The sequence below is a fragment of the Rhipicephalus sanguineus genome, chromosome 6 (genome assembly GCF_013339695.2).
Source record: "Rhipicephalus sanguineus isolate Rsan-2018 chromosome 6, BIME_Rsan_1.4, whole genome shotgun sequence".
Lineage (NCBI taxonomy): Eukaryota > Metazoa > Arthropoda > Arachnida > Ixodida > Ixodidae > Rhipicephalus > Rhipicephalus sanguineus.
Genome location: NC_051181.1, coordinates 147,149,239 through 147,173,899, shown reverse-complemented (window position 1 = coordinate 147,173,899; position 24,661 = coordinate 147,149,239). Strand labels below are relative to the sequence as shown.

Genomic DNA, 24,661 nt, shown 5'->3' with positions numbered 1-24,661 from the left:
TCCCAGCCTTGTTGTGTACCACGTATCTAGCAATTTCTAGCAATTGATGACTTGTAAAGCTGCGACATCGTGCAATGTTCGTGAGGCATCTGGCGAGCGGAATCCCTTCAGCTCGTCGCTGCAATGAGCGTCGCGCTCTCGCTATCCGTTCAACGCCACAATCCACGTTTTTGTGGCTGTAACTTCACCCCTGAAGACACAACCACATTGCCCGAGTTTACGCTTATCGATGACCGTTCTCGAATTATTTTTGTTTGTCCGCATGCTGTTGCAGATTGTCGCCGTACAGGAAAATAAAATAAGATCTGCTGGTAGTGTGGCGGCACCTGTCGGAGCAGATATCAACCACTCCGCGAGCTTCGTCTTTGTTGGGCCTCCGAGATTACGCGCAACCCGTCGCGAAGCTCAAACCGTCGAGTGCGCTCATGAGAGCGCTGCGATCGCCGGCGATGTCGGGGTGTCTGCGAGTTGAGGGTGCAAGCATGGTGCAAGGCAGTGGTGAGGAGGAGGGTATAGATATAAATTCCGTAGCGGCCTTGGTACACAGTGCGTCGCTTAATTTTCTGGTGCGAATGACTTGGGGATGCTCCTGCCTAAACGCTGACAAAACTTCAAAAAACCGTTTCAGGGTCCCTTTAAAGGGACACTAAGGGAAATATTAAGTCGACGTTGATTGTTGAAATAGCGGTCCAGAAACCTTGTAGTGCTACTTTTGTGCCAAGGAAGTGCTTATTTTGAAATAAAATCACGTTTTAGTGGTCCGCATCGCGTTAGCGCACTTCAAATTACCCGCCTGAAAGCGGTCTTTTTCACGTCACTATTGGCGTGCCCAACGTTGCCCGCCTTTAGTGCGCGGCGGCGAGCAATGGCGGCGTGCACCATTCGGGCATCCGGCAACATCGCATGCATGCGGCATTTTGTCGAACTTTATGTCAGAGCGACTTTCTCGAGCGCGCAAAAGACACGAGCCAGTACGCGATACAAAAAAACTACCACTGAGACGCGACCGCGTGAGGGAAGCAGCTATATTACATATGTTAACACGATGTCTTGCCCGACATAACGCCTGCATAGAGTATTTTTGTGAAGGAGTTACAAGCACCAGCGTGGCGCTGTGGTGGAATACTCAACTGCCAGATAGAGGGTGCGGGTTAAAATCCTATCCGATCCTAGAAATTTGTTTCTCATTTAATTTTTACACCGGCGGCGGCAGACAACTATAGCGCCAAAATCGGCTGTTGTGATCTCCACAACAGCTTTCCCTATAACTAACTTCAGTGCCGACAATGCCCTCTCCACGCTGGCCTGCGTGACAGGCGCGAAAGTCCACTTGCGTTAATAGAAACATCTCTGGTTGCCACTGTTTTCGTTTTTCGCACAATTTCAACATATCGCTGCTTTGGAATTCCTGCATGAGGTATGCGCCAGTACTGTACCCCCGAGATATGCATAATTGCTCACGTTGCATGACCTCCGTTGTTCTGGATTGCAAAGTTTCCTTGTGAACCAAAACACAATTTAAAATATTTCGGTTTTTGGAATGAAGTAATAGATAAAGTTTCGGTTACGTTTTCGTTCCGGTCAAAAATAGTTTTTTCGTTTTTGCTTCTTGTTCCATTCCGACACACTGGTTTCAGCGTCCAAAACTTTCAGACGCTGTCATACATTGGCTCTACGGGGCTTGTGGTGGTCCCGCAAAAGCGTCCGAATTTTGAAGTGTCCAAACAATCGGCAGCTTTGTCATCCTTATCACCGATGTCTGTTGGCATATGCCATCTGATAATATAGTGTTCTCACATCAACCTGCTGTCGCCCTATATTGCTTTTTTTCGTGCAACCCGTTTATAGCAATTATCGGTTATAACAATGAAATTTTCGTGGCATTGAGTATTATTATAACTGGGTTCGACTGTAGTACTAATACTGATAAAGTTGTCATGCACAGCACGGCTCCTCAATCTATTGCTTCGGTAACACAGGGAACACACAAAACACGACGAAGGACGGTAGGGCAGCAGGCTTAATTTTATTGGCGCAGGCGCAGAGGAGGCTCAGGTGTGTCCTTTGCCGGCGGCTGGCCCAGCGTGTCCAATCCTCGGTGTGCGAGTGTCCGTAATACGGCTAGTGCAGCCTCGTCATGGGATGCCTCCAGGGAGGAGCCTGCGCCATGGCTCACTTGTGGCGGGCTCGTGTTCAGCGTCACCAGCGACAGAAAGTCCTGCTTGTTTCCCTTGGGAAAGTCTGTGAACTGTACCTGCACCCAGGCACAGAGAGGGAAGTTCCGTCGTTCACTCAAACCTCATTATAAGTCACATCTGCCATAAAAATAACTTCATTATATCCCAAAATTCGTTATAAACGTTTATTTGTAAAACTGTAACTATGACAAGACTATTCTTCATTTACTTTGTTATAACCAATAATTCGTTATATCGAGGTTTGAATGTATATTTATTGGCAACAGCAGTGGGATTAAACTTCTACGGCTGCATATTCAAAGGGACACTAAAAGAGAAAAATGAGTTTTCTCGTATTAGTAAATTACTCTTTCACGATACCAAAAGCACCATCCTTGCTATGACAAGATAAGTGGCAAGTGAGGAAATGCGCAAAAAGAAAATGCAGGTGGCAGCATTACCTTGAAGTTCCCGCACTAGGTGCAATGATGTCGCAGATTTTGACGGCATCTACCGGAGCCTACATAGTTCCTAATCGGTAAAAATGAAGTACATTGTCTTCTAAGGGAGCCAGAGACATAGCACACCAAGTTTCAGGAAATTTTTTTGAGGCAACGTGGCCAAAATACGAAAAAGCACTTTAAAATTCGTGACCTCACTGGTGAAGATTTTGGCGGGAAATTTAAAATAAAATTTTTGACATTGATTTTCTCATCTACTAATAAACCTAAATTAGTACTTGAAAACTAGAGCTCTCGGAGAATAACTTGTCCGTCTAAACTAATTTATTGTTTCACTTTAGTGTCCCTTAAAAGGAGGTCCCGAACCGACCCTCACACTAGATGAGAAAAACACATCCCGTGAATGGAGGACATCTCTATGAACATGTCTGCCGAATTTCGTATTCGTGCACAGTACGCGAGTTCACAAGCGGAGATTGACCTCTTTCTAGATGCCCCCTTTTTGAACAGAGACTTGCTCCCAGTAGTTGGTTCGCAATCGCGGCTGCACACCAATCACATCAGCCAGGTTCCCATAGAGAGCTGCCACTGACTGATAGCAAAGGTCAATCAAGTAAGATATTTGGATCATTGCTCTGTTTCCTACCTACTGTCATCGTGCATGTTAATTGATGCATTTAACAAAACAGGCTGTGGTAGTCAGAACCTCTCCACCCGATCATTGATGTGTTTGACATTGATGTGATTTGTTTCACCATTTGACATGGCTGCCGGAGCGCTCCTATTTCAAGACAGTATCCCTCAGGTTGTCGCTAAAACTGACAGTATAAACATTTATCACGATTTTATTAAGTGAATAGAAACCGAGTCTTGCAAGCAGGTCTCAAAGTATGAATGTTCTTCAAGCAACGTTTTGTTTATTATTGCAATAATTTGTATGACTATAGCTGCTTCTTTGTTACTATTAGTATTGCTAAAACTGTGCATTACTGCACCTTGCGCTGTTTAATGACTGGGACCGGTTGCGTCACTTTGTCAGGCATTAAACTGCCTTTTTGCCAACCCTGCCCACTTACCCTACATGTGTGATTAATGCACAGTACACTGTACATTGTAACTGACTGGCTGAATAAACTCCCTCCTCTTTCTTCTAAATTGTGATTCGAGAAAAAAAGTTAGCATGTAATGACGAACGAGAGAGATTTGCGATTTTGGTGAAATTTGCACCAAAAGCTGTGTACAGTTGCTGCACTACGGCTCAGTGGTTAGTGCACTCAAGCTTAACATGCATGTTGCGTCATTGGCATTGGCTCAAATCTAGGCGGAGGAAATTCTGGAGAAGCTTCTCCTTTTCCTTTTACACTACGGAAATGGCAAAGCTGGGAACGATGACGTGCCCTTACAATGACAAGTACTGTAGTGACGTAATGTAATGGATGTATGCACAAGGTAAGCACAATTTTCAATCCTTTAGCTTGTGTGATAGTAAAAGAGTAAGAGAGCAAAGCTAACCTGAAAGCCCAGAACCTCTGCGAGGTAGAGTAACTGTTGCTTGGGACGAACCGGAGCCGCCGTCACAGGAGCAGTCTGCCGGAGAGCTTCAGCCGTAGGGGATACACCTTAAAAAGTGCAAAGGAACACATAGATTGTTACAAAAGAGTTTTCATGTTACTGCATTTCCGGTGCTTATCCATAAAGACATCGCCACACTGTGCCGTGACAGTAGCCCCTTCAGATTTTCGACATGCTTCACCCCCGTCACAGTCTAGCATTGCGGCAAAGCTGCCTTTCGAACTCTGCTACGGCCGCAAACAGATTGACTCACGAAAGCACTGGTTCGAACTTACGAGATTATTGATAGACGCGGCAGAGGTGGGGGCTTTAATTAATGCCTTTTCAGACCTGAAATATGGGCATAAATCCGAAAAATTGGTCGCCCAAAGAGTTTCAACGTCCGAAATTTCAGATGTTCTTATACATTGACGCCTATGGGGCAGATTAGGAACACCGGACTCGATGGGAGCATGCCCTTGTCCGTCACATCAGTTGGGCCTCCACAGAAGTTGAAGGAGGAGGAGAGCGTCTTCTCCTTTCACATGTAAAGTGCTGTCGACACCACATTGGTTGCACCAAATCACGTAAATAAATATAATTCGGCCTCTATATCACCTTGTTCTTGATAAGACAACTAGAGAACACCACCCCTCCAGCGCTTCACCAACCTAGCCAAATTAAACGCTTTCATGTTGCTGTCTCATAGGAATATGCTTAGGGATCCTCTGCAACTTTTTTTGTGTAATTTCACTTTGAAGTATTATGTTCGACAACTAGTCGAAAAATATTTGATTAGATTTGCACTCACATTTTATTATTCTAATTCGCTTTGCACTCAAAATTTTGCTATTTGTACAGCTCTAATGATTAGTAATTGCACTAGTAGAACCGCTACCTACCGTAAACACTTGACAAAGACCCCCCCCCCCCCCCCAACTTGGCAGTCGAAATTTTGAAAAAAAAAAAAAAAAGGAAAGAAGAAGAGATCTTGCCAGCAAATGGCAGAGGCATCGCGCCTCGCGTACGGCGCATTTTGTGGGAGCCACCAGATGGCAATAGCTGTCCTGCGGCTTTGTCACGCGGCGCTATCTGTGAGTGTTGGGCGCGCGGCACTATCTGGGAGATCTTGTCGCTTTTCTCACCGGCGCCATTGATCATTTGTGCCGCCGTTTATTTTTAACCTCTGTGCCGCTGTTCAGATGCCAGATATCCCATCGTTAGGTATAATATGGCACGACTGAATAGTGTTTTCCATATGTGGATCGAAAATTGAACAAACGTTTCACACTTCCGTGGAAGGGCCGCACTTCCTCAAAAACGTGGAAAAAAAGTGCGGCCCTTACACGAGTGTATACGGCACTTCTGAAGAAAGTAGGAAATGCACAAGCCAGAAAGCACATAAGATGAAGTTTGTGCATCAATTCCATTTCATTATCTAAACAAGTGGAGTACTTGACATTCGCAGACACCTCCATTCGTTTTCACGACATTATACCCGAGCAACAACCCCCTTCACCCTGGATTTCCCCACTACTTCAGTCAGCCCACAAGGGAGAGCCAGTGGCCCAACAAAATCCCCGGTAAAGCAATCAGCCAGAATGAAGTCGAGCAAAGTCCTTAAAGGAGTACTGACACCAAAATTTTGCATCTTGTTCTTTCTGTTGCGATAAGTAGTTAACGACCCACTTATCACAGCTGGAAAGCTCATTTGCTCGAGCGCGCGACCGTTAATTATTTGGAGACTGTTTTATAGCGCCCAGTCGCAGTTTCGGTTTCAGAGAGTGCCGAGGGAGGCGGGACCCAGAGTGGTGGCTATGTAAACAAAGCTGGCTACATGAGCACACAAAACCACGTGCACATGAGCACCGCGCCGACAACTTTTTTCAACGAAGGCTTCCTGGGTGCTGCTACAATGCACTCTGAGGCGTTGCAAAATGCACTCTGAGGCGTCCAGCTTGGGATGCAGTAACTCTGATGGGCAAAAGAATAATTTTTTAAATTTCATTCCCCTCCAGATGCAGTCTCCGTGGCCAGGAATTGAATCTGTGCCCTTGTGCTTTAGCAGTGTGACACATTAGCCAATAAGTCAAGCTGCTGAGGGCCTAAAGCATACGCCCACCATGCTTACCTTTGTCAAGCAGTTCCTTCGCAATTGCTGAGCTCGCCTGAAGGTCTCCTGCAGATGCAAGGCGGTTCCCAGTGCTGCTTCCAGCACCACCACCAGCCACACTGCCACCCACGCCTGCTGGGCCCGCACCACCGGCCCCTTGGCTGGGCACAAGCAGCAAGCCTGGAACAAGCTGGCGACCACCTCGGGGGCTGAGTGGAGACATCAATCCGCGTGTGGCAGCAGCGCTGGAGGTGGCGGAAGAAGCGGCGGATGAAGGCGACTGCTCTGCCCCGTCCACTATAGACCCCGTCCCACCGGCCGCTTGATTCGCAGCTGGTGGGCGTGAATATCCCAGTCGTTGCAGCATCGCTTCAGCTGCCAGTCGCTTGGCAGTCTTCTTGTTGGGTCCCACACCCTGTAAAGAATGGATGTCACAGAGGCACACGTGTTTACAACACTTGTCCAAGTTTTTAATCTTCTGATGACAGCACAGTTATTCTGTCCGCTGCAACTACTAGTTGAAATGAATTAGCATAAAGTCACATCCGACACAAAAACACCTTCAATGTTCCTATCTGATTTGATTATGGTATAGATGAACCCCACAATAACGAAATCAGCGGGGAAATAAAGAAAAATTTCATTATTGCGAGATAATATAGTACAAATAAGAAACACTCTGAGAAAAAAAAACATTGGCCACGTATCTGTGTGCTTCGCTGCAAATGTCGCCAGAAGACTATATAGTCCTCTGCCGGCCGTTTCTGTGCCGTTCCAGCGCAGCCTAAGAAACACTAGCATTTTCAGCGCAGCCTAAGAAACACGAAGGTCTTTAGAATTACATATCAAAGTATTTTCTAGTAAAGGAAGACACCACCTAATACTTATGTATTGATGTTGCGCCTCAGATATGCGTAATATTTCCTTTTTGGTCGACAATGTTCACAAGTATGAACACAGCTACTACAGTCGATCCCGGATATATCGAACTCGAAGGGGATCGCGAAATAGTTCGATATATCGATAATTCGAAATATAAAATATGCGTATTTAAGGCTTATATTATTGCATTGCAGGTCTCGAAACAGTTTCCGGAATTCGTAACAAGCGATAACTGACGATTCGCTCGCAACTAGTATGCTAAATAACAAGGTGGGAACTTCTTTTGCAAGTTACCGCACTTTATTTCGCACGAAAATAGTCCGTAAACTTGTCTTGCTCCTTGCGCGCCGTCAAGTTCATCGTCATTCTAAATATCATTGAAGCTTTCCAAATAAGCCAATTCAGCGCCTTCGGCCACAACAGCGGTGACTGACTCTGAACACCGATACAAGCTCTGGAGCGCGGTAAGAGGTTGTTTAGCGGCAGTGTTGACTTAGCGACGGCGTTGACATTTTCATAACCGCACGGGTCCACTTCCGCGGCACCGGCAACGTCAGCCTTGATCGCGGCATTGATGCAGTTGCTTGCTGTACTCCCGTCTGAGAGCGCGCCCGGAAATGATAAGTTGCACATTTCACTGAGGCACCGTACACCGTTGTCAGCGGTCATGACGCACCCAAAGTCGTCACCTGGCACCAAAGCCCGCAAGGAAACGATTCACGACGGTGCTTTGCTTGACGTCGTTACAAGCAGCAGACATCATTTTATCGCTACGAGCGGGTCAATGTTTAGTTCGACTCCCGAATGAGGATGTGTCAGGTAAGAAGCGAGAAGTACGCGAGTCCTCAAGCCGCAAGAGACAACGCAGCCCACAAACAACGAAGGAACAACGACAACAACAAGTTGCCACCGTCGACATCTTGGCCATGGCGATGGCACTTGTAGCTCTGTAGCAAGCAGCCGCTGCTTTGGCGCGAAAAGCAAGAAAAAGCATAGCCTCCGAGATGTGCATTTTATAACCGAAAACGCCAAAAATACGTCACGACGTTGCTGATCTCGAAGGCCATGCTTTTCGGGCCCACATGCCATCGTGTGCGAACAAACGGAAGGGAATGCGAACATTGCGACGAGACTGCCGAGTATCTCCGCATTCATCTCATTTTGGTGCCTTCTGCAATCGGCCCCTTTGAAAAACACTATGCACGCGCGTTACAACCTACAGATCGTGCATCAAACAAACCGGTGCACTCGCAAGCGCTGCGCAACGAACCAAATCAACCTTATGCAACGACACCGCCTTTTCGTCACCTGCGCGCGAAGAGTGATCGGAACGTGACAGAACGCGGCCGAAAATGACCAAAATTTGTTAGGAGAAATGCACTCCCTGGAGTTTGGCGCGGCGCAGCGTTCGATATATCGGATGTTTCGCTGTGCGGGAGTTCGATATACGTGTGCACCAGCCCCATACTTTTGCATGGGAAATTCAAGGGGATTTCTCAACTGTTCGATATAGCCAATAATTCGATATATCCGAGTTTGATATATCCGGGATCGATTGTAGTTCAATACGGCTGGGCGTTCAGCGAGTGCTTAAACTTTGGCCAGGTGGATGAATTGTGTGACAGACAGAGAGACCGAAATTTCTGCATTTAAGTTCCCCAAGAAAGACTATCGTCTTTAATAGTGGCGAAGCTTGCACTAAGCCATGCAAGGTTTGACACAGCAAAACTGGACGATTCCGAAGACTAATCTGGCTGCTTCTAGGTTGTTTCTAGGCGTTAAGCTAGGCGTTGGGGGATTTTCTAAGTTGCTTCTAGGTCTTTGCTAGGCTTTAGCTAGGTGATGCTAGGTTGTTTCTATGTTGATTCTCAGCGCAGAGAGGTTAGAGTTAAACCACAGACAGTCACAGATACGACGCAGATGTTCAAACCAAACTCCAGAGACAGAAACTCACGCTGAATCCAAGCGTTCGCACCTCTCATAGATCTACGGGCAGGTCGTCGTTGGCGTAGGCCTTCCATCGCTTCGGAATCTTCTTGCAGCCGCCGCTGCATTTCCCGTTCCCTAGTGTTAGGCTAACTGTTGCCTCCTTCCTTTTCAGTGGAACAGTGGCAAGTAGTGGAATTTACCGAAATTCTGTGGCACCTGTTTTTGATGATGATAGTTTTCTGATAGGCCGCACAAATTTCTGTGGCATATACCCGTTTGTTAGGCTAACTGTTGCCTTCTTCCTTTTTAGTGGACCAGTGGTGAGTAGTGGGATTTACCCAATTTCTGGTGACATGCTGCCCGCATGTCACCATTGTGTTGCAGTGAAGCATGCCTTCTTTTTTTTTTTGCAGGCGCGCATTTCTGCTGGCCATAAGACCATCTTTTTCTTTCCTTTCCCTTTTTTGTGTGCTGAAAACAGCGAGGCCCGCCGTTTCCCCGGGTTTGGAGCAAAAGTTGGACCGGGTATTGCTGGAGAACATAACCCCTGTAACCGCAAACTGGACTAGCAGGCACAGCAAACGACCACATCTGATTACTTTCAGTAATTCAAAGTTCCTTGCATCCCTGCTTTTTGTATATTTCGTTAATTCAAAAACCCGCTTCATTCAACGGTTTTTTACAGCCACAGTGCACACATATCTGCACTGCCGCGAAGCCACACTTCAAGGTTAAAATGTATACATTTTTTTTTAAAGTTTAAAAGCGTGTTATATGGGCTTACATATGCGCTAAGTCTAGTCATTTTTAAATTGTAACGTATTGTACCACTTATAACTTGCACCCTACTGCTATTCAAATTTTTATACTATTCAAGGTACAGTAAAACCTCGTTAATTCGAAGGCCTCGGGACCGAGAAAAATATCCCAATTAAGCGGGATTCCCAATTATCCGAAACAACGCGAAATCAAAGAAATCAGCCAGAAAACGTGATGTACGGAAGTCACACCTTTATTGTGGCAAGTCAGCCTACTTGGAGAAAAATTCCTCCATGCGTGACTGACGCGTTCGGTAGTTCCCAGCACTGAAAGTCATATTTTCCAGCCTGTCAATGAGGCGCAGCATCTCAGCCTCGCCACCGTTGCACTCGACGAAGCTGCGCACAACACTCAAGGCATCGATGACATCCGCCAAAGGGGGTGCTCGGGAGGGCTCGTCATCGCTGTCAACATTAGAGGCCGAATCGGTCGATCTCGCAGCTATCTCGCTGTCGATGTCGGCGTAACACGTCTGCACTGTGCACTCGACATTTGCGTACTCGGAGAATCCGGTTGGAGTGCACTCCTCGTCCGCGTGCAAAGCCTCATATCGAGCGCAGAGAGTCTCCCCTTCTTCATCAAACGGGCAAGTGACAGCGGTGACAGCAAACTCAGCGGAGGTTGCCTCTTCTCGTTTTCGACGCCGTCGACTTGCTGGCCTCTTCAATTAAGCACACCTTTTCGTGCAGGGACAAGCTCTTGTACTTCGGCATCTTCCTTCCAAGCACACCTCAATCTAATTCACAGGGAAGACACTCAAGCGGAGACAGGAGACAAATGGAGCAGTCGCACCGAATCGCACAATGCTCGCCAGCCGACATCCAAATGGCACAAAGACTCCACAAAACATTCACTTCGCTAGAGTGGCTAACATCGCTGTTGAGATGATGATGATCATGATCGCAACCGCACGCATCGCCGCCTGGCAATTGCTAAAACATGGCATCTACGACGTATTTCCGGTAAAAAAAACATGGCCTTCGAGATCCGTACATCAAAAAAAAAAAAAATGCATGTTTTAGTTACAGCCTCCGAGATTCGCAACACCCTTTGCATATCTTGGAAGTCGCGGCCAAGTGTGCCAATTAACCGGGAAGTCGCAGACTGGCCGCACCAATTATCCGGTTAAATTTACATGTAAAAATTTGGGACCGCGCAAATAATACAAATTATCCGGGATTCCCAATTAACCGAGTACAAATTACCGAGGTTTTACTGTATCTTCCACTTCATTTCAAACCAAAAAAGTGGCATTCACTCTTACCTAGTTCCAATTCTTAAAAATATTGTGCAAGGGTCATGACGAAAATGCTCATTTTTCTTAATAATATGTGGTGAGTACTATTCGAACTATTCGATTCGAAATTATTCGACCAAATCACTATTCGCTCCGGATTCGCTTCGAATCTCAAATTTACTATTCGCCCATCCCTAGCAATGTTGCTGTGTGGCTGTCGCAGAGCATCGCTAAAATGGACCCCTGACCCATTCTTCAAACAGCAAAAGAAACTATACGTGCTCGACCAACACCACTTGCGCATGGCAACCCGAGAATGGCAAACAGTGAGCCACCATACAATGTACCTACACCCTAATCCTGCTATGCATAAAAAAAAGACCAGTCAAGACAAACGACATGGTGGCAAGGACGTCCGGCGTGTGCAAATGCTTCCGGCAATGCTCAGATTTTGTAAACAAAGATGATGGCACCCATGCAATCGCAGTGTCGTATAGTACTTAATGCAGTTTAAGTTGAAACATACACATTTGAGCGCATTTTGGAGTATGCCGAACTTGCATGAGCAGAAAATGTGCGGGAAAATGTTCTGCCAATTTCGTTGCTGCAGGATTGCAGTTTAGAAACGTTTCGCTGTTGAGAAATACCAGATGCATTGAATCCTATGGACATTTGCCAAGGACAGAGAGTTATTTCATTGTCGCGACAATTTCCTTGCGACACGATTTCGTTATTGCGGGTTTGCACTGCAATTAACAACACACATGGCTCTTCACTATATGTACACTTCGCCTGAAGTCCTCTCCTACAAGTTTTCTCAGTTTTCTTGACTTTCTCTCGCAACATTCAACCATCTGCAGCAGATCACCTATAAACTAACAAATCGCCAACATCTTGGACAGGAAGCCTTCAATTATGTGGCACATCATGGCTCAGCTGACACTGCTTCCCCTCAGACTCCGCGATGAGAGGACGCCTCTCGATCACGAAGTCCTGAGACCTCGTCACATGTGGGACAAAGTCCCGCATACTTTGTGCGCAAGGATGATCTCATCACTGGGGAAACAACAGTTGTGCAGCACCAGGGAGTGGCAATTTGAAAAATGCCTTCACAAAAGCTGCGTGCAAGTCAACCACATGACCACTGGCACCAGCAGAAGTCTCAATTTATTTTTTTGGTTCCGGGTGTAGATTTTGCACGCGTGCGACCACTACACAAGTATATACGGTATAATGCTACTTTTCTACCATGATGAATGAATATAATTTGTCAGCCTTGACTCTACAACTGACACAAATTGCAATCAACCTTAGTGATACAGTGAAAAAGTTCCATTACTACAGTTAAACCTCAATATAACAGACAGTAAAATCAACAATTCATTAGATTGAAAGTCTCCTAGATTGAAATTAGACTTTTCAAACAAAGTATAGTTGATGAAGGATTCAATTTGACACGGGAAACACCACTGCTCGAATAATAAGGTAGCATCAAAAATCCAATTCAATGACGCCGAAAGTCAATTTTGTTGAAGCTGAGATCCCGTCATCACGGTTTGATGCTGCACTGGCAAAGTCCTCTTCACAGCAGTAGCAGCCGTATATCATGTGTGAAGCAAAACACTAATGCAGGTCCAACACAATATGATAATACGAGATAAGCGAAGATCGTGCTGATTCTGCCTTCGTGGCTTGTCAGTGAAAGCTCGTGTGCTGCTTACAGTGGTGCAATGCATATGCTATCATGTTCACCGAACCACACGAAGAACCACGCACTGTATCGGCTTTGATCACGAAGATCGAGTTCTGCCATGTCCACCAACAAGTGACGCAATTTTTCTCATTTATCGAGGTCACTTGCAGAATAGTGGCTTTGTCGGGAGCACTCATTTCCTGCATGATCACGATTGCTTGCAATAGAACTGAGAGCTAGTTGTATTTGATGCTACTGCCTCTACTACTGGTCATGCTTATTACTTCATGTGCTGTGACAATAAAAACACTAAATCAGCCACCGATCCAAGGCATGTGCAGTGCAAAATACAGGACTACGCAGTATGTAGAGATGATAGATGTGCAACAAATCTAAATTACATGGCGAAATAATTAAAGGGTGCAATCGCTATGCGAGTAAACGTGGTAGTGTTACAGTCAAACGCTTGCTTTCAAAGACCACTGAAACCAAAGATAACCGAAATCCACGAGTGTGACTGGCTACCTTCTATGAGCACACACAAAGGAGTTCTTTACTAGGCATATGCATTTCAATGGTCTTGAGTTTCAGTGGTCACTGAAAGCAAGTGTGTGAATGCTGTCATAAAGCCTCTTCGAGGACATGCACGTTGAGTGCCATAGCCATTCTGTGTGCGACTGCAGTAAAGCTACGCCAAAGGTGTCCAATACTAGCAGGAAATCGTACCTGGGCAGTGAGGTTTCCCAGTTTACACTGTAGAACGAACTCGCGCTGACGAGGGTCCCCGCGCTCGGACACCAGTACGTAGGTGGGCTCCATTTCCTTCTTTGCCTGCTGGATCTGGATCAGCCGGGATATGGGGTTCACCTGCACACGGACAATACGCAAGCTTAGCCCAGAAGTTTCAAAGGGTAGCTTGGGCTTGTTGGTTATCCATAGTTACCATATTTACTCGACTGTAACGCGACCACGATTGTAACGTGAGGGCGACTTTTCATTGCGTCCTATAAGAAAAAAATAAAACCATGAAAGTAACGCGAGGGGTGACTTTTTGTTGCGTCCATTTCGGTATTTGATTGTTACGTGAGGGTCGAATTCAGGTAGCAAAAAGCTGGAAAAAGAATGTGCGTTACATTCGAGTAAATCCAGTAATACGGAAACAGCGCGAAGCACAAGGATAAGAGAGGCCACAAACACAGCGCTGCATTTGTGGCATCTCTTATCCTTGTCCTTCGCGCCGTTGCTGTATTAATTAGCTCAGAAGTTTCTGAGAAGATTCTGCTTGGGAATAATTGTCTTCACAGAGACTGCACACTTGCCAAAAAGCTTTAGACCTTCATTAGCGCTCTAGTTCAGCATCCTTAATAATGCATTGTGTAGCTTCAAAATGTTGAACATTGTATTTAATCACCAAAATTGAGTTAACCTGTGTTGAGCAAGCTTCGTCGCTAAAAATCTTCGCTGCCTTTTAGTAGGGTACAACTCTCCCATCTGAAACCTACCCAAAGCATGCCTCACAAATATACTTGAATCTATACAAAATTGTGCTGCTAGATTCATTCATGCTGCATATTCGTTCTATCGAGATAGCAGTATTTGTAAATAAAAAAATAAATAAACAAACAAATTTGTATGCCATTTAGTGATCCATCCCTCAAAGCAGAGTGTAACTTATTACCTTTGTTCTGTTGCCAACACGTTGCAACCCTGTTTCTGTTTCATAAGTTCTTTCGCTTGCCACTCCATGTCTCGTTGAGCTCCATACATTATCCCTGCAGCTCCCAAATCTCACTGCACTCTTCATACACTCGCAAGTTTCTCGTTCACGTGCCCGTCAACATCTTCCGCTTCATTTTTTTCCAAAAGCGGCAAAAGACTGGACCGGCCGTCCCCACAACACAACTACTATCACCTTTTCATCAAGCTTCACACACAGCATATCAAATATAACTTCAAACTGATCACTGTGACAACAACACTGTGACAACGATGAAAGAATGGAAAAATGAACCACTTCATACACTGCACAAAAAGGGACTGTGAGAAGATCAAGCCACATTACCACAAATGCAAAGGCTGGAAATCGAGAGAATACAGTCTGCGATCTCGCAAAGACACCCACCTCGCACGGTGGCGTTGCAGCCTGCTGGTCACGCACCAGGTTGCGGGCTCGCTTTTTGGGGGGTGCCCTGCGTTTCTGAAGTTGCACACCACCGGGGCCGGCTGAAGTGACAGCTGACCCCGGGGGTGGCTCAATGGGAGGCAATTTGCGCAGCTGCTCCAGCACTCCCTGGGCAGCCTCCTTCTTTGAGGCCTTCTTGCCATTGCCTTCCCCTTCAGCACTTATCTCGCCCACTGTGCAGCGTGTTCGAAACGTGCGCATGTGTGGAGGGCCGCTCTCCTGAACCACCTGCGAGGGTGCAACAAAGAGCTTGCTCAAGAGGTGCCATGCGGAACCTGATGTCACTTTTGCATATTCGCAAAAAGCCTGCAGCCTCTGAGGATGCACAATGACACTGCTGCTACTGCGAGTTCTGCCTGGTACATTAACTTTTCATCTGCTGAACAATCACACATTTTCAAGAAAATAACTAAATAGGCTAGGCTAGCAATTGCTTCAACCCTACCTTTAGCACATGCAACAGATGATTTCTTGAAAGCACAAGCTATGCGAATATGCAGAAGACATAAAATGCATCACCTTAGGTGATGCCAATGTCATGAGGTGCGGTGTACAGCACTCGATTGCACATGCAAACTTCGACATTCGTATAATTTACCTTTCAAGTTATATTTGTTGTTGACATTTGGTAGATGGTAGACACACGTTCATGGAAATCAATCCTGTAGGCATCTCGGCTGCGAAATTTTATGTCAGTGTCCCTTTAAGGGGGGACATGGTGTGTGGAGATATTTTCTGTATCTTATGTCCAAACCTGATAAAATTAAATAGACTTGTTTGGTTTTTCATGCTGATTTCAAATATACAATAATTTTTCTTGTAAGCAAACTGGCTTACGAGATACACAAAGCTGCCTCTCTATTCTTTCCGGAGACAATAGGAAAAAAGCCGTTCAGCAGAAAGTGAATATTATCAGATAGCTAGATACTACTATATGCAATAAGTGCAACGCTGCAAACAGTTTTCAGATCGGATCTTAACTAGTCATTCTGCAGATGAACGAAATTTCAATGTTTGTACCATGACTACCGTAAAGAAAAAACAAAATCAATTTTTAAAAATCTATGAGCAGAAAATTAGAATTCTGCTCTCAGCACTTTGTGATACAAAGCTTGGGCTCTATGTTAAAAAAGTAATTGCAGCTCTAGCTGTTCTAGATCATGAGATATCACTCCGACAAGCTAAATAAATGACCCAAAAACATTTAACGTTCAGCTCGTACTCGTTGCACACATCTAAACTGCAGATGAAATACTGATCTTATAAGACTTCTCTTAGGCTTTATATGCGAAATAATAGCTGTAGATGTTAACAATATAATTTTAAAAAACACTTTTTTCTTTGATGATTTTTGGTCCTCCACAAGCCATGTCCCCCCTTAACCCCTTGAGGGTTTTCGCCGTACATGTACGGCAGAAGCTTCCTGGTACCAAAGGGTTTTCGTCGTACATGTACGGCATAGCCTTTATTTTTAAAACGCGCGCCTTTTTCGATCATTTTTCTCGCTTGGCCTGTGCTTCCACACTTCGGGAATAAGTGGAATTTTTATCATGCGTCAATGTCTCTGCGTTGTATTTTTATTTTGCTTCCCAAAACGGCGCGCCGGCTATCGCTTGCCCATCCGAGCGCGTTCGCGGTGCAGCTGGTTTAAAGTGCGCGCCTTTTTCGATCATTTCTCTTGCTTTACATGTGCTGCCACACTTCGGGAATACATGGAATTTTTTTCATGCGCCGATGTCTCTCCGTTGTTGCTTTTTTTATGCTTCGCAAAACGGCGCGCCGGCCATCGCTTGCGCAACCGAGCGCGCCCGCGGAGTGGTTGGTTTCAAACGCGCGCCTTCTTCGATCATTTCTCTTGCTTGGAATGTGCTGCCACGCTTCGGGAACACGTGGAATTTTTTTTTTTAATGCGCCGATGGCTCTCCGTCTTTCTTCTTCTTTTTTTTTTTTTTTGCTTTCCAAAGCGGTGCGGCGGCGTTCAGTTGCGCATCGGAACGCGCGCACGCGGTGCGGCTGGTTTCGCTTTCGTCCTTCAGGTGGTTTTCGCTTCTTGCGCCTGCAAAGCTGATGGCTGTTTGGTTTCTAATCTCTCAAAGGGTGACCGCTTGTTACTCTCTCGTTTATTGCACCCCGGGGCGCGATTACATCTGTTTCCGTGCGGCGCTAAATTACACAAACGACGCCGCCGTGAATGGGTTTCCTGTTTTGGGGTCTCGGGAAAACTAACTGCGTCTTGTTGGCGATAAGGCGAATGATTACTGTAGATTTTTCACTCGTTTTGCTTTCCGGACGGGCGCACAACCATAGAGTTTTCTTCCGTGCGCTCACTGACGCAGTTCGCTTACGCCATGAAAGCGCGCGCCGGTTGCCCTGCTGCCGGTGAGTCGAGCAGCGATTCTTCCGATGCGGACTATTCCCCAAGTGCCGAATCCGAATCTAATTAATTGGATTTCACTTTGTCAGACGAGGATTTTTTGACGAGGTTAGACTCCGATGATGATCACGGAGCGACATCTGAAAAGCGTGCGCGGCGAGCCATTCTTCAATGACTATATATCACACACTGAAAAGTTTTTAGTGTTAGAGCACGAACATTTTTTACCGAAAAAGTACTCTAGTGCGCTTATTTTTGTATGTCTGTGAGCTACGTTTAATACAATGCATAATTTTTATTTATAAAAAACTGTTAAGCTTTTTTTTTGTCAGGATTTTGCTTGATTTTACTACGAATAAACCATGTGTATGTAACAACACAAATCATTTTCTTGTCACTTTACGGTCACGAAAAAAAATTTTAGACAATTTTTTTCTTAAATAAAATCGCCTGAAGAATTTATTTCAGCAATAAAAAAATTACACATTTTTGGACTGGATTTCGCGAAAAAAATTCGACCCTCAAAGGGTTAAAGATCTGTACATGCACCTTCATCTCTTTCCTTCTTACGTGCACCTCATGTTGCGTCCACTTATTTCTTCTTGCAGGTGTTGGCTCCAAGTAGGGTCTGACAGGGTTTTCTGGCTTCAGAAGGAATTTCTGACTGACTCGTCAAATAACTGTGCATTACAGACACTAAGGAAAAATATTCAAGTCTAAAAATAAAGAAAAGACCGACATCTCATCCCTTGCGAACGAAGAAAAAGAAATGTTACAAATGGGAAGGTAAGTCCCTTTCTTTTACAGAAGAAAAAAGAACAGTGCAGTAAGCATAGCTACATCATTACGGACAACTATACTCGCTTACAACGTGAGAAAAAATGTCAGCTCTACCCACAAAACCACGGCACGCTTGCCCTTCACATGAGCATGACAGTCGTGCTAGCTGGTTTCCGCTCAAATTGTAACGACTTTTTCTCGGCTAATGTAAGTACTACACATATTACGGGTTCAAGGATTGTCGTTGCTGCTTTAAACATCAAGTTTGGCTGAGCAGGGATGTCAAAATTCCCGACGAAATTTACCGGGTTGTTCAAGTTTACGACCTAAAACCAGCGACACAAGCGTATGTCTGTATGAGAAAGTCAACAGTCTGAAACACTCAAGAAGTGCTTGACATCACAAAAGTGAGTAAGCGCTATTGCATGGAGCACTTATGTAAATTCTCTGTGGGAGGAACATCGATGGCTGCGGGCGGAGTTGACATTTTTTTTCATAGGTTGTAACAGAATTTAGTCGGACAGAAGCATTCATCGGGGTCTTGCACCACACCCCAAGAGGATGATAGTCCCTCAGTAGCAGCACACACTACATGCATGGTGCGAGGAAAGCAGGACAATCCAAATATCAGCTGCTTTATAAGAGTCTTGCATTACCTGGAAGACAACTGAGAGCCCACGCTTGAGAGCCAGTTCGTGCACTAGGCTGACAGGAGACTTGAGCTCATCGCTGGCTTCATCTGCATCAGTGGCTGTGCCCGGTGCTGGCTGTGGAGGTGTTGGCCGCAAAGGCAAGTGCCTCAACTGGACGAGGGCCTGCTGTGCTGCCGCATGGCGCGCCGCCTGCTCTGTGGGGCCCTCACCATGGAAACGCCGGGGCCCCACGTCCAGTGTTGCACAGTAACCACCCGGAGCAGCATTCATGTGCCGGTAGTGCGGCGAGTACAGGCCTGCGTTATGTAAGCATTGGTATGCCAAGACACCAAGGGCCTTCTCAGACACATTTAAAGGAAACCCTGAAACAGTTTCGCCGATTTTCTATAAACGCATTGAGATGGTAAAACAAGTCCTAAGGATCACTTGCAGACACGCTTTAAGGTGCTGTCAAACTGTGATAATTTATTACAAGACTTTAAACATGCAAATCGCTAGAGATCGCAGCCGATTGAGTTTTCAACTTCCCGTTTCCATTCTACCTAGCATTGTTCCATGATAACCAGCACCAGCGACCGTTCTGATTGGATATGTCCAGCCTATGTCACTGAACCTCCGGTGGACAGCAAGCGTCGTGTGCCTGTGTTTATTTGTTCAGTGTTGAATAAGCAATTGTGTTGTCATACAATTTGCTCACTTCTTTCACCACAGTTGTAGCTTTGCAAGATTACTACACATCTGTCTGTGTTGTGCAAATAACTTAATACTTATGCATAGGAAGCTGTCTGTGTTTATTACTAGCAACAATTTGCACTGCGTTACCAGCCACTAATGGTGTCAGTGCAAATATCTCCGAGTGAACTTGTCCTAATCATGTAATAATGTCGCATTAGGTTGACTGAACAATGCAAGAATGTTGTAGCACAGCCACGCAGCCGCACCACAACATTCTACGCCCCCTCCTTTCCACATGCAGTATTCGAATGGAACGGCCTTTCCCACGGCACTACCGTCATCATCTGCCCAGATATATTTGCCCAAACTGTTACAAACTGTCTGTTGCATAATTAACTTGTCATCATTATTTTATTCTTTCTTTTGTAGCGAAAGCTGTTATGAGATAACAACAGCCGATTTTGGTGGCGTAGTTGCCTGCCACTGGCGTCCATAACCACTATCGCACGAAATGAGAAAAAAATATCCAGGATCGAGCAGAATTTGCACATAGGCCCTCTGCATGGTAAGTGAGTATTCTACTACAAAGCCACGCCAGTGCTTGAAACTCCTTCGCAAAAAGACCCTATACAGGCGTCATGTTTGGCAAGGAATCACGTTAACAGATGTAATATAGCGTGGTAGAAAGAGTAAAATAACCAGTCATCACACAACGCAAATTGTGTAACAAGTGGGTGGCTTAAAGCTTCTGCCCCATTACAAAGGGCTCAGCCATAATTCATTGTCATCAGCCACAGCATCAACAAAGTGCACATAATGCCTTACAGATGCGTAGTGGGTACCTTGCTTCTCCGCAGAGTGACGAATAATGGCATAGTGGTGCTTCCCTACTTCGCAAAAATTATGATGATTTATGGCACAGTGGGTACTTTGCAAGTGTACTTGTAGTAGTTGCCCAAGAGAGTTTACAATGACTCTAGAAAGGCTGCTCTACCAGCTTTCGCTGTGACCGTGCTGCACCTGGCATCTTTTGTTGTTGTTCTGCATATCGACCCCTTATGTAACACCCCCCCCTCATGTGGTCCTTGAGGTAATGAAGTGTAGTGAAGTGAAATTAGACTCACAAGGGCCACGTGGTGAGTGGCACATGCCCTGGAAGTTGAGCGGAGGCATGTAAGCCCGGCGGGGAAGTTCCACAACACGGTATGTGGCCAGCTCGCCCCTCTTCATAGCCAGTGCATTCAGCTCCACCGTGGGTGTCAGGGGTCCCTGAGCCCGCTGCGGGGCCCGTGACACCGGCCGTGTCAGAGATGTCTCGTCCAAGGCCCGTTGTGCCGCTGCGTGCTGCGCCCGCTTGATGCTTGACCCCGTCGCCTGGTACTCCTCCTGGTGTGTTAAACAGAGCCACTTGTCCAAAGGCTAGCACTGATAGCAGTGCATAAATGTACACATGATGCTAACTACAACTTGCCCAACCTGTATGCAACTAAATAAAGAACGTGTGTTAGTGCAACTAGTAGGGCAAACAAGGGAATCGTCAACCTAGAGTTGATGTTCTAGGGGGATATTTCTTCACTTGTTCTACAGCCATTAACTCAATGTTCCCATTCAGCCATTAGTCATTTGAAAAGCTACACCAAGCAGGAAATCAGCAGCAGAACTCATCACATCTTCACTTGGATGCATCCAGAAAACAACACTAACAACCGGAGAAATTTCGCACCAACTCAAAACATTGCGGAAGAGGTACTGCCACACTGCAAAACATACGCCTCACGAGATATATTACGTTCCGTCTCACCTAGCTCACGCTGTGCAGTGAAAGCTTATGCGCCGCGTCAGCCAGTCTAAATGAATTGAGAATCAAAGAGAATTAAGATTTTCCAATCAATCGAAAATCTGTGCGTTAACGAATATGTTCCAGCCTTACATTCCGCAATAACTTGATCAAAAATAGAACCGTTAGTCCCATCAGGACCCGTTAAAATCAATATTTCCAAATCTTCGGAATGTCTCGGAAATGCGGATGTAGGCCACCCTTTTACGTCCCGTGCAGTGCCTGGCGTTGGGGATGAATTCAAACGCGCAGCATTCTTGAAACCGTGCCAAGCTAAGACGAGCACGCGTAATGAACGGAAGCGGCGCAGGGAGTGCTCACGTGGCCCGCGAGGCGCAGCACTACGGTGAAGCTTTTCTTGTGCGGCGGGCCCGATTCGTCGACGAGCCTGTACTGAAGTCCAACTTTGTTGAAGCGGGCCAGCTCGTTGACCAGGCACATGGGCGTCTTCTTCTCTTTATTGTTTGCCACGGCCGTAGTGGGCTGCTCCCCGTTGCAGGAAGGCGGCGACGGGCCTTCCTGCTCCGCCGGAGCGCACTCGCCGCTCGGACCCGAGATCAGCATGCTGCGGCCACTGCGTGTGTGGAAAAGTGCGGCGTCAAGTCACGATTTTTCGGCGAGCCGCGCCCGTCGTACGCACGCGCGCGCTCATCTCCACCAGCTTTCGACAGCGCGTCCTTGCGCGAGCATGCGGCGCGTGCGAGCGAGGCACGACTCGTATGACACGGCATCCCGCGCTCGCGGTGATGACGCTCGCTACTCACGATCAAAGCAGCAACTGGGACACTGCGGTCCAGGCGGTGAATGCCATTTTAAGCTCCGATCGAGTCGGAGCTCAAAAACAGACCACTAAACGTTGGCAAACAGTGAAGAAAATTTTGGTGCGCCGCCGGCGACTCAACCCTACACGCTGCTCATTACGGTAGTTGGCTGCCGCAGAGCCGCAGCCGTCCCCCTGCCGGCTCAAACTGGCTCACGAATTTCACGCCTAAAGAATCGCTTGCTCCGCCAGCGCTCTGTTTTGCCTGGTAGGAGAGTGTCGCAACAACTTTAGCCACCTAGTGGATGTACTACATTACGAAACATCTGAAGGTGTTCTGTGGTCATATGCAGTCATATGGTCATATCTCTATGGGGCGCTAGTTTCGCTTTTTATTTTGTGTATGGTGGTGTGAATCGTGTGAATGGTTTGAGCATCTGCCGCATTTTTTCGGTCGGTACGTGCAAGACATGAGTTTGCTGCTGTGTAACGTCAGTGAAGTTTTGTGATCAACGCTCTTTGTGCTGTAGTGTAAACACTCTCGGATATTCCTTCGTGTGCGAAAACGAGCCGGCCGGGAATACAGAAAGCGAGATGCTGATCGCAAACACCTCAGCCACGTGCCGGTTGTGTTCTCGGATTGCAAGTTTTCGTGATCTCCTCCGCTGCAATCGTCTTATTTCCAGATGTCTTGTGACTGCGAACGACAGACAGCAGTCCTCGTCATCGACTAAACGCAAACGACACCCGTCGGTGACTTTCCCCGAAAGAGTTTTCTCCGGTATCCAACCTAGCGGTGTACCGCATCTGGGCAACTATTTCGGTGCTATTCAAAAGTGGAAGGCGCTGCAGGACTCGGGCAGTGATTGTATATTCAGCGTTGTAGACTTGCACTCCATCACGAAGCCGCACTATGACCCCGACAAGCTGAGGTAAGTTCGCGTGAAACTTGCGTCCGAACCGATCCGCTTCCTACAGCCGCATCATACAGCCAGCTTTGACCCAACAGGGAGAACATCGAGCTCATGACTGCCAGCCTCCTTGCATGTGGAATTGATCCTGAAAGATGTACACTGTTTTTGCAGTCACAGGTGAGCTCTTTGCGTGTGTATTTAAAAACGTGTACTACTTTAGTAGTTGCATGGCGTTGTTTTTTCCCCATAGATTCCAGAGCACGCAGAGCTTTCGTGGATCCTCGGATGCTTGCTCACTACGGCTAGGCTACAGCATCTACCGACACTCAAGGTACGGTGTTCTGGTTGAAATATATTGAACTTTCACAACGAGTTTCGTTGCAGTACGTGTGAAGTTAGACATGCAGTCGAACCAGAGGGCGATTTGAGGAATCGAGGATCTCGCCAACTTTATATTACCTCTTCTTATTCGCGCACACAAATCATGCTGAGTGATACTTCAATCCGTATTTCGCGCAGGACAAGACCGCTGGCATGAAGGAAACACCCTTGGGGTTGTACCTTTACCCTGTGCTTCAGAGTGCAGATGTGCTGCTGTACAAGTAAGTGCGAGCATCTGATGTTGCCACTTCTGGTCGTAATTAAGCGAGGCTTTTCTTTACGCAGAGCAACGAAGGTGCCCGTGGGAAAAGACCAGTTGCCTCACATATTCCTAATGCAAGATGCATCCGAACTCTTCAACAAGCGCTTCGGGCTGGTCTTTCCGAGACCCGAGGCCCTTTTAGGCAAGCATGCACCACCTCACCCTTGACCGACAAATATCACTGACCCGTATGTGTGGATTAAGAGAGCTTCTCTAAAGTGTTGTTGTCTGAAACGTCTTTTCAGCTTATTTTCTATATAATTGTGTTAGGCTCTATCAGTCCAATTGGTAAAGTAATTCATTGCTACGACACATATTCACAACAGTGGATCTCATGCGCGTCATTCATATGTGACGGGATGTGGCGATTAGCTACAACGCTGATTTTTTTGTAAGGAATGTAATGCAACACACTGGGCGAGGATGCAAGCATATGCAATTTGTCGACTGAGTGCGGCGTGCGTGATGAGTCATTTACTGACATAGATCTCCACTGCGAATGCATTGTATCAGTCTAGAGTGTCTCTTACACCCAGTGGAAAACAAGTTCCAAGGTGGGACTAACGCCGACCTGCTGCCTAGATGTTCACACACATAGAAAGGGGCTCAAAGCTTTCACCTAATCTCTTGCTAGCTGTCTTCGTGCCTAGAAGTAACTTAAGAGTACAGTACAGCTTGCTACTCCACCAGTTTTAATCATTCACTTTTTCTCCTTTCAACCTGCCATCCTATAATCTTTGCTTTATTAAAAAGAATTAACCAGCTGCCATGTAATATTGTTCCATTCACTTGGTTTGGCAAATTCGGAAACAGGAATAGCCAGTACAACTTGAAAGTGACGATAGCTATGTTAAAAAATGGGGAAAGCACACTGAAAGTTTTTATGCCACAGTTCACTTGAACATCTTTCTCCTTCAGTGTCCGGGGCTGGTCGTTTGCGCCATCTTCGTGACCCGACCAAGAAGATGAGCAAATCCACGC

At 46.3% G+C, this 24,661-nt stretch overlaps 2 protein-coding genes across 10 annotated transcripts in view; one reads left to right on the top strand and one right to left on the bottom strand.

Annotated features, from left to right (window-relative positions):
- Positions 1 to 2,007: 2,007 nt before the first annotated feature.
- The window catches only part of LOC119396724 (double-stranded RNA-binding protein Staufen homolog 2), a 41,244-nt gene continuing 18,590 nt past the window's right edge, over positions 2,008 to 24,661 (bottom strand). The window contains exons 1-9 of one of the 7 annotated variants that reach the window (XM_037664030.2): positions 22,128 to 22,318; positions 21,685 to 21,937; positions 20,651 to 20,912; positions 18,855 to 19,147; positions 14,985 to 15,272; positions 13,589 to 13,729; positions 6,321 to 6,717; positions 4,151 to 4,257; positions 2,008 to 2,254 (exon numbers count right to left, since the gene is read on the bottom strand). In XM_037664030.2, the coding sequence (XP_037519958.1) occupies positions 2,027 to 2,254; positions 4,151 to 4,257; positions 6,321 to 6,717; positions 13,589 to 13,729; positions 14,985 to 15,272; positions 18,855 to 19,147; positions 20,651 to 20,912; positions 21,685 to 21,927 (1,959 nt within the window). In that variant the 5' untranslated portion in view covers positions 21,928 to 21,937; positions 22,128 to 22,318 and the 3' untranslated portion in view covers positions 2,008 to 2,026. Of the gene's footprint in view, positions 2,255 to 4,150; positions 4,258 to 6,320; positions 6,718 to 13,588; positions 13,730 to 14,984; positions 15,273 to 18,854; positions 19,148 to 20,650; positions 20,913 to 21,684; positions 21,938 to 22,127; positions 22,319 to 24,661 lie in introns of those variants that run through there. The other 6 variants (XM_049417207.1, XM_049417206.1, XM_049417202.1 and 3 more) reach the window with 6 other exon arrangements.
- Positions 22,508 to 24,661, top strand: part of LOC119396723 (tryptophan--tRNA ligase, mitochondrial) — a 25,157-nt gene continuing 23,003 nt past the window's right edge. Inside the window, exons 1-5 of one of the 3 annotated variants that reach the window (XM_049417208.1) lie at positions 22,510 to 23,055; positions 23,133 to 23,214; positions 23,288 to 23,368; positions 23,557 to 23,639; positions 23,704 to 23,822. In XM_049417208.1, coding sequence (XP_049273165.1) covers positions 22,718 to 23,055; positions 23,133 to 23,214; positions 23,288 to 23,368; positions 23,557 to 23,639; positions 23,704 to 23,822 — 703 coding nt within the window. In that variant the 5' untranslated portion in view covers positions 22,510 to 22,717. Of the gene's footprint in view, positions 23,056 to 23,132; positions 23,215 to 23,287; positions 23,369 to 23,556; positions 23,640 to 23,703; positions 23,823 to 24,661 lie in introns of all 3 variants that reach the window. The other 2 variants (XM_049417210.1, XM_049417209.1) reach the window with 2 other exon arrangements.